The sequence below is a fragment of the Octodon degus genome, unplaced genomic scaffold, assembly GCF_000260255.1.
Source record: "Octodon degus isolate 3935 unplaced genomic scaffold, OctDeg1.0 scaffold00169, whole genome shotgun sequence".
Taxonomy (NCBI): domain Eukaryota; kingdom Metazoa; phylum Chordata; class Mammalia; order Rodentia; family Octodontidae; genus Octodon; species Octodon degus.
This window is the reverse complement of record NW_004524745.1, coordinates 2,277,434-2,286,621: the sequence shown is the minus strand read 5'-3', so window position 1 is coordinate 2,286,621 and position 9,188 is coordinate 2,277,434. Positions and strand designations below refer to the sequence as shown.

General features: G+C 39.5%; 1 protein-coding gene across 1 annotated transcript in view; it reads right to left on the bottom strand.

Annotated features, from left to right (window-relative positions):
• Positions 1–9,188, bottom strand: part of Etf1 (eukaryotic translation termination factor 1) — a 39,091-nt gene that overhangs the window by 3,674 nt on the left and 26,229 nt on the right. The window contains exons 5-9 of the mRNA XM_004643252.3: positions 4,533–4,671; positions 4,140–4,330; positions 2,117–2,246; positions 933–1,088; positions 485–549 (exon numbers count right to left, since the gene is read on the bottom strand). Of these exons, the coding sequence (XP_004643309.1) occupies positions 485–549; positions 933–1,088; positions 2,117–2,246; positions 4,140–4,330; positions 4,533–4,671 (681 nt within the window). The remainder of the gene's footprint in view (positions 1–484; positions 550–932; positions 1,089–2,116; positions 2,247–4,139; positions 4,331–4,532; positions 4,672–9,188) is intronic.

The window sequence follows — 9,188 nt, the reverse complement described above, 5'->3', positions numbered from 1 at the left end:
CCCCCTGGTGGGCTGAGCTGGCCACACACACACACACACACACACACACAAATAAATAAATAAAATTAAAAAAATAAAATAAATTAAACATTCCTCTCAGGTGTGGTATAGTGCATGCCTAAGTGCACGTCATCCCAGCTTGAGACCAGCGCTGGCAGCCTGAAGACTCAGCGAGCCCGTCTTGACATAAATTAACAGGACTAAGGATATAGCTTAGTGTGAAGGCCCTGAGCTCAATGTCCAGTACTGCACAACCCCTTTCTATTATTTCAGTAATGAGAACATTTTCCAAGTTGCTTAACTGCTTTAATCACGACTTAGCCTCCTTCCTTAGAATCAGGTCAGTGAGTGGCACACAGGTGACTGCCTCTTGCTGCTCTCTTCATTAATGTGAGGTTCAGTTTCAGGCTGATCACTATGCTGTTATTGCTCTAACACATGGACTTAAGGCTTCTTGCATTTGTCATCAAACAAAAACACGTACCTCTTTATCTGTGAAATGAGATTTATCCTTCTCTTGTTCTGGAGTTAAATAGAGAATTTTCTCCTCTGTAGTATTAAAAGGGAAAATGGTTAATCTGGTTCTCATATACTAATAGTAAAACCCCATAAAGATTAGATGAGAAAGAGCTCCTGAACTTACTCTATCAACCTCCTTCCTATGAGTATCTTACCATACACCAAGCATCTACCAGGTACAATGCTTCTACCATAAAGAAACATCAAAGACACTGAAGATACAGACCTAGTCCTCAGCAATCTGAAGACACGGAATAGGTCAAACAAAAATCTATGCAGTGATGTCCTCCACACTAAAAATGGGAACATAAGGGTGTTCCTGATTGCTCCTGAAATCAGCCAGCCCTCCCCAACACGCTTCCTGAACACACAGGAAAGTAACAAAGAGCAACTGTATTTTCTAATGCTCTTACCTTCTGTGCCTTGGCAATGAAGAACATATCTCATTATATCCAGATTTTCATAGACTATTAGAATCTCTACAGCTCCCATTTCCAAAGCCTTTAGTGTATCTTCAACTCCAAAGCAGTACTTGCCTGTATCCTGGCTAATTTCATCAAAATATCGTCCTACGAATTAGGGACAAGACAATACAACAGAGTTGGTTCTTGTATTCACAAATTCAACCTGTTGTGGACTGAAAATATTCAGAAAAAAAAAAGGTAACATTTTGCTGATGTGTATTAAGTAGCTAGACTCATGAAAGTGCTCCATCTGTACCAAACATATGCAAACATTTTCTTGATGTTACTCTCCGAACAATACAACAATTATGTATCACTTGCATTGTACTGGCACTGTAAGTAATCTAGAGGGCTGGCAGGATAGCTCAGTGGACTAAACGCTTGCTGAGGCAAATACAGGGACTGAGGTTTGATCCCTGGCACCACATGCTGCGCTAGCCCTGCCCCTCAGTATGCTGAGCTGGCAACCAAGACAGTGGTGGCGCATGCCTGTAATCTCAGCACTGGGGAGGCTGAAAACAGGAGGATCACTAAGTCCAAGCTGCATAGTGAGACCCTGTACCAAATACATTAAAAACAAGTAATCTAAAGATAAATAACACCTCATTATCTTGCTTCAAAGGACTTGAGCCTATGCGATTTATATATTCATAGGGTGTTGAGACTGGCCCTCTGGAAATATTGAGGGATAGCTGTGTATTATATTTTGCCTTGTAGGCACACATTTAGTAGTGCTAATGACTAAAGATTATAATTTATTTCCCCTTGACAAAGGGTCTCATGTAGTTTAGGCTGGCTGCCTTGAACTATGTATCCCAACCCAGCCTGAAATTCTCAGTGATCCTCCTGAGTACTACAATTACAGGTATGTGCTTCCATGGCCCACTACAAAATTTTATTTTATTTATTTATTTATATTTTTGCAGAACCGGGGATTGAACTCAGGCCCTTGTGCTCGCCAGGCAAGCACTTATTCTACTGAACCATCTCCACGGACCCTACAAAATCTTAATAAAAATGTTAAATGTGCATTACTAACTTTTCCATGTCTTGCTTAACACATATAATCACCTGCATATCTCTATATACACACAAATACTATAAATAGCAAAATAGTTGCACTTTAGTGATACCTATTAATTTCTTCTCTTGAATGAATTTCACGTTGGAGAGGACTTCAGTAGATAACTCAATAGCTTGGTTGAATCCATTTTCACCACCATATGATATATCAACTAACTTTAAAACTTTTGATTGCAACCTCTGACACAAAACAAAAACAAAAACATTAGTTTAGAACACCTTTACAAACACTATCTTTTAATGGCAACAAAGCTAAATGAGGAAGGAACCCAGTTTATTCAAAAGCAGCTATTGGAGTGACCATTGCCAGGGCAAACTTTCACAGCTAATTATATCACACATTCTAACCAACTGCCCACAAAGGAATTCATTACACGAAACAATAATACATTTCTTGTGAATGAAATGGAGAGTTATTGACTCTTGCCAAAAAGTGATAAAGAATACTTTAGAAATGTGTCATGGCTGTGTCCATGTCATAGAACAGCTCTGCCATATTGCTAAGTGTCACTGCTTTATTTATATCCAGGAATAAGCAAATGAAAAAAACAACTTCTAGCTTCTCTGATAATAAAGCACTTTAAAGCAAATCATGGTAAAGCAGCCACCTTCATAAGGTCCCAAAAGGATCCCAACCTAAAAATGGCTGATTTCAAGAGGCCAGAAATGTGTGAGAATGTGCCCTAATGCATACCCACAAACCCACACCATTTAACTGAAAGCTACGTTTGTACGTCCACTCTCCCACTACAAGCCCCACCCCCACATTTGGAGCCTTGTACATGCTATGCAAACACTTCATCACTGAGCTACATACCCCTGGCCTGAAGAACAACAAGGTTTTTCTTTGGGGGAAGAGGTAATGGTACTGTTACTTTTTTTTTTTTTTGTCTTTTTGAGACAAGGTCTTGTTATGCAGCTCAGGCTGGCCTTAAGCTCACAGCAATCCTCCTGCCTCAGCCTCCTGAGTGCTGGGATTATAGGCATGTGTCACCACATCCTGCCTCTATTTGGTTTTATTATGACCTACATTCAACTTTCATTTAAGAAACAGGATGGATGGATGGATTCTAACTTTGAAAAGTAATGGAAGAGAGATGGATAGACAGATTCTAACTTTCAAAAGTAATGGAAGGGGCTGGGGAGATGGCTCAGTAGAAGAAGTGCTTGCCTAGCAAGCACAAGGACCTGAGCTTAATCCCCGGTTTCTCTCTCTCTCTCTCTCTCTCTCTCTCTCTCTCTCTCTCTCTCTCTCACACACACACACACACACACAAAGTAAGTAATAAACATTGATGTGCACTATATGGAATTAAGTCTTACTAGTTTTCTCCCACACCATGGATTCATAAACTCATTCACCCATTCAGCAGTCATTTACTGAGAGCTCAGTGTGTTAAGCATAGTAATAGGTACTACAGGCTATCAATTGTGTATTTCTTAGAAATTTTGTTGAGTGAAACAAAATTTTATGTGATTAGTTAAGTTTTATACATTTTTTTGGTCCATATTTCAGTGTTCCTACAGAAGCAGTATTCACTGTATGAAAAATTTTGTAATCACAAGCCAATTATGAAAATGGGGAAAAAAAAAGATGACTCTAGAGATAACCTCATTTTTGCTCAAAAGTAAAAAATACTTCGTTTGCCTACCTACCTATGTAGCTAGTAGCATCTACAATTAAACACTTAAGAGCACTTCTTTCTTTCTTTTTTTTAAGACAGGGACTTGCTATGTAGTTCAGGCTCCCTCAGTGTATGGGGTCTTACTTCTTACTACGCAGCTCAGGACTTTTGGTGATCCTCCTGTTTTTAGCCTCCTCAGTGCTGGGATTACAGGTGTGCACCACCACACCTTGTCAGGCTGCCTCAAATTTACAATGATTTTCCTGCCTCAGCCTTCCAAGTGCTGGGATTACAAGTGTGTGCCACCAAGTCCAGAAAGAGTTTAGGTTTTTATCCCAGGGAATTTTATCAGTGTAAACTGGAGGTATGCACTCTCCAGGGCTCAGACTGAGGACTGACTTTCTCTCATTTTGGGGCTTATACAATGGAGCATCTACTTTTCACTTACCTGATCAAACATATCAGATTGACTTAGTTCAGTTTTAAAGTCAGCTGATCCAGCTAAAACAAGACCCGCCACATTCACTTTGTCCCCAGAAATAAACAGCTGTACAGCGGTCTCTGCTACTTTCCGAACATAGTTATGTCGCTTTTCCATTCTTAAACGGGCAAAACGCAAGGCTGACTGACCTCCTCTACCTTTGACACAAAAGTGGTGAGAAAACAGACAATTATTAAGAAGCACAAAATGTCTTGAGAATTAAACATAATCATGCCATTAAGAAAAAAAATAATCATCATTCCGTCAACCACAAGTTTAGTATAAACTGCAACTTTTTCTCAGAGACTGATTTTATTACTAGACAGAAAGTAAACGGGCTTGAGCTCCCTCCCATCTTACCATGCTTCTTTGGAAGATCCACAGTGAATTTGTGCAGGACTTCTCTTGTATTTCCTTGGAGTGTGCCAAAAAGTGCACCACTGCCATCTATTACAATGAAGCCAAACTTGCTGTCGTCTGAAAGTAGTGCTGTAAGAGCCTGAGAACAAGCACAAGTACCACATAACAAACTCCAAAGCTCTGGTAAGATCTAGGCAAAAACCCGAAAGGAAATGGAAGTCCTCAGGTCCCATGTACCATTTTATGAGTACTGCAGAAGAGGTGTTTTTATGGGATAATACATAAAAAGGACTCTTATGTAGAATGGTGGTGGGGAATGAAGGGAGAATGGTCAACTACAAGGCTGTCTTTTGTATGTCTAACTGCCAAGTGGCTAAGATTTGAATGTAGTATGTTCCTAAGGCTTGAACTACTGGTGATACACACATGACTATTAGGTAATACAAGTCACCTAGAAAGTGTTAATGGGTAGAGAATTTATAAGATGAAGAGTTTTAGAGATGGATAGCGATAGTGATAGAGGCACAACTTTATGTCTTTTTTTTTTTTGGGGGCAGAACCGGGGATTGAACTCAGGCCCCGTGCTTGACAGGCAAGCACTTATTCCACTGAGCCATCTCCCCAGCCCAACTTTATGAATACATTTAAAAATCAGTGAATGATAGAGATACACATGATGAAAATGACAAATTTGGTATGTGTTTTACCACAATAGGCACATAGACAAACAAACCAACCTTCTCAGAAACTAAAACTTAAAACTTCAGGCTAAACTTTTTCTAGTCCTTGACTTGATTCAGTCTGTATAGCATTATGTTCATATTATCTAAGCAGGGCCTCATGAATGTTAGAAAAGTCTCTTGCACAGTAACCCCCCCCATTGTAATAGTTGACATTTTGTTACATTTAATAACCCCAGCATTATTACACAGAATCTATCATGACAAATTAGACTATCTTTTTTCAAAAAAATAAATTTATTTATTTATTTATTTATTTATTTATTTATTTATTTATTTATTGTGTGTGGCCAGCTCAGCACACCAGGGGGTGGAGCTGGCTGGCATGTGGTGCTGGGGGATTGAACTGTGATCCTTGTACTTTGCTAAGCTTGTTCTAAGTAGGCGCTTTAGAGCACTGAGCCATCTCACCAGCCCCAAATTAGACTTATCTTGCAAATTAAATCTATAAGTGAGTACAAAACTCAAGTTTCTACAAAGATTTTTTTAGCTTTGAAATATTTCATTTAATCCCTCTGGTCTTCCACAATATTTATTATCTGTTTCAAAGGTACTATAAGCAAAAATTCTTTATGGAGAAAACTCTGGGTTAGTAATATTTCCTCACAATTCTACTTCTCCAAAAGAAAAAAATATTTAAAGAGTGCCTGGACTCACATAGATACTTTTCCATGATGAATTTTGTTTGTTTGTTTTTTTTTGGTGGAACCGGGGATTGAACTCAGGTCCTTGCACTTGCCAGGGAAGCGTTTATTCCACTGAGCCATCTCCCCGGCCCCTCCATGATGAATTTTGGATTTTGCATGCCTTAAGTTTGGAAGATGCATTAATTGTCAGGTGACAATCTCTTTAGAACTAAGAAATTATTACCTGTTCTATTTTTTTTTTAACCTGTTCTATTTTTTTTTAAATTTTTTTATTTTTTTATTTTTATTTATTTGAGAGAGAGAGAGAGAGAGGTGTGTGTGTGTGTGTGTGTGTGTGTGGCCAGCTCAGCCCACCAGGGGGCGGGGCTGGCTGGCATGTGGTGCTGGGGGATTGAACCGCGGTCCCTGATGCCTTGCCAAGCTTGTTCTAAGTAGGTGCTTTAGACCACTGAGCCATCTCTCCAGCCCAACCTGTTCTATTTTAACGAATGAAAATAATAGCACCTACAGAAAAATGCCTAGAACATGGATTAATCAACTATGGATCCCTCTTTATCCAAAGCACATTTTTTTTTTTTTTTTTGCGGAAACGGGGATTGAACTCAGGCCCTTGTGCTTGCCAGGCAAGCGCTTATTCCACTGAGCCATCTCCCCGGCCCCCAAAGCACTTTTGATAATTGTATTAAGGTGCAAGCATTTGCTGGTGTGGTGGCACATGACCCTAATTCCAGTTTCTAAGGAGGCTGAGGCAAGGCGGATTGCATGGGCCTAGGAGCTGGAGGCCAGCAGCCTTAACTGAGGGCAACTTAGTGAGACTGTTTCAAAAAGGATTTTTAGTTGGGCATGGTGGCACATGTCTGAGATCCCCAGCACTTGGGTGGCTGAGATAGGAAGATCACCATGAGTTTGAGGCCAGCCTGGGCCTCAAACCTAACTCAAAAAAAGTAAGACCCTAACTCAAAAAAAATCCCAGAATTTTAAAAAAGGAGTATAGAGAATCCTCAGTACTGAGGATGTGTAGTGGGGGCAGACAAACACTACCTTTAAAAAGTACAGGGGCTGGGGAGATGGCTCAGTGGAATAAGTGCTTACCTGGCAAGAGCAAGGGCCTGAGTTCAATCCTGGTTCCACAAAAAATAAAATAAAATAAAATAAAAATAAAAAATATAGCCTTAACTCAGGCATGGTAATTACAAGGTTGAGGCAAAGACCAAGTTCTAGGCCAACCCGAGATACATAATAAAACCCTATCTCAAAAACACCATAATGGGCTGGGGAGATAGCTTGGTGGTCTAAGAGCCTGCCAGGCAAGCACTATGAACCTGGGTTTGATCCCTGATACCGCGTGCTGTGCCAACCCTGGAAGCGCCGTCCCGCCCTGGAACTAGACATAGTGCATGCCTATAATCCCGGCACTGGAGGCTGACACAGGAGGATCACTCTGAGTCTGAGCTGTGAAGTGAGGCCCCGTACCAAATAAATAAAAGATTAAAAAAAAAAAAAAAAAAAAAGACCAAAATAGTCTTAAGCAGAGGCAGGGTGTGGAAGGGAATGAAGCATAAGGTTATATGGCTCAGTGGCAGGCTACACGCTCAGCCTGCATCACCCCAAAATAGGTTGATATAGTAAAGATCTATTAGGTACTTTAATTATGTTTTTTTCGTAAGTATAAATCATTATCAGGGCTGGTGAGATAGCTCAGTGGTCTAAAGCACCTATTTAGAACAAGCTTAGCAAAGCACAGGGACTGCGGTTCGATCCCCTAGCACCACATGCCAGCCAGCCCTGCCCCCTGGTGGGCTGAGCTGGCCACACATGCACACGCACACACACAAATAAATAAAATTTAAAAAATAAATAAATCAATAAATCATTATCAAGGAATAAACTTACTCTTACTTTCTGGCAGTGCTGGGGCCTGAACAGCAGTGCCTCAAGTACACTTACTCCTTTTCTTTTAAGAATGTATGATTAAAAGTTGGGTGTGGTGACACATATCTGTAAGCCTAGCAATCTAGGGACTAAATTTGAGCCTAGCCTGGACAACCAGGTAGGACCTTGTCTCATAATTTAAAAAATGAAAAAGAAAAGAGGATATAGCTCAAAGCAAAGACTCTGGGCTCAATCTGCAGTACTGTTATAAAAAAAAAAAAAAAAAAAAAAGGAAGTATAATTATCCCTAACTAAACAGGAAATATGGGCTGAGGATATAGCTCAGTGGCAGAGCATCTGTCTGGCAAGTGCAAAGTCCTGTTTGATTCCTGGTACCAAAACAAAACAGCAAATAAGTTAAGATATACTGACATTAGCACAGCTAGCAAGATGAAAAGGCACCTTGGGAGAGGACTTAAGGTTTATAAAACCCAATGATTTTAACTTAGTAAGTGAACTAAAGCTTGACAATACAGCTACCAGGTATTGTTTATATCAATAAGATTCAATACTGGCATTTCCTCAAACCAGATACAGGTAAATGAGTAACAGTTGCTAAAAGTCTGCCTAATGAAGTCTCTGCCAGTAGACTATGGTAGCTAAGAGAAAAACATTGTGGATCATCCATGCAGTTGACCAGTATTCAACTGGAAGTGAGTTTCCTGTCAAGTTAGCAAAAATCATCCATTGTAAACAGTGTCGACAAATGTCAGTTCTAATTCTACTGTAGAGGTTTTCTCTAGGTCGATGAAAGGCAAGAGACTAAACTAGGAGCCAGCTGTGAATTCCTGATTGTTCTACTGTTGACTGATTTAGGTCACTCTAATGAGGTTTCCTTTCCATTAAAGTTCATCTTATGGCAGCTCTGTCACTCAAAAGTTTTCATGGGGAGAGGAAAAGAAAAAAGAACATCCTGCTACTAAAAAATCTTACCATTTGAACTGAAAAATAAGGGTACAAAGAGTATAGGTCAAGTGTCACTAGTAAATAAGAAATGAAGTTCCACCAGCCAATTATTTTCTTATCTCTAGTTTTCTTCAAAGCATATTAAAATTAATTTTATTTTATTTTTTCCATAATTTTATTGAGAAACAAATAGCAATGAGACAGTTTCAACCCAAACTGGTAGGACACTTTCAATAATTAATACATTGCATACATTCTTCCTAGTGGTTAATTGCTGTACAAGATGCGGACATGATATCCTATTTACAAACATCATTAGAACAAATCCCTATATTCATTAAGAGAATGTAACTATATATCTATCCTAACCACTTTGAATACACAGATACAAAATGGACATTCATCTGTATCCCCCCTTTTTTGTTAAGTTC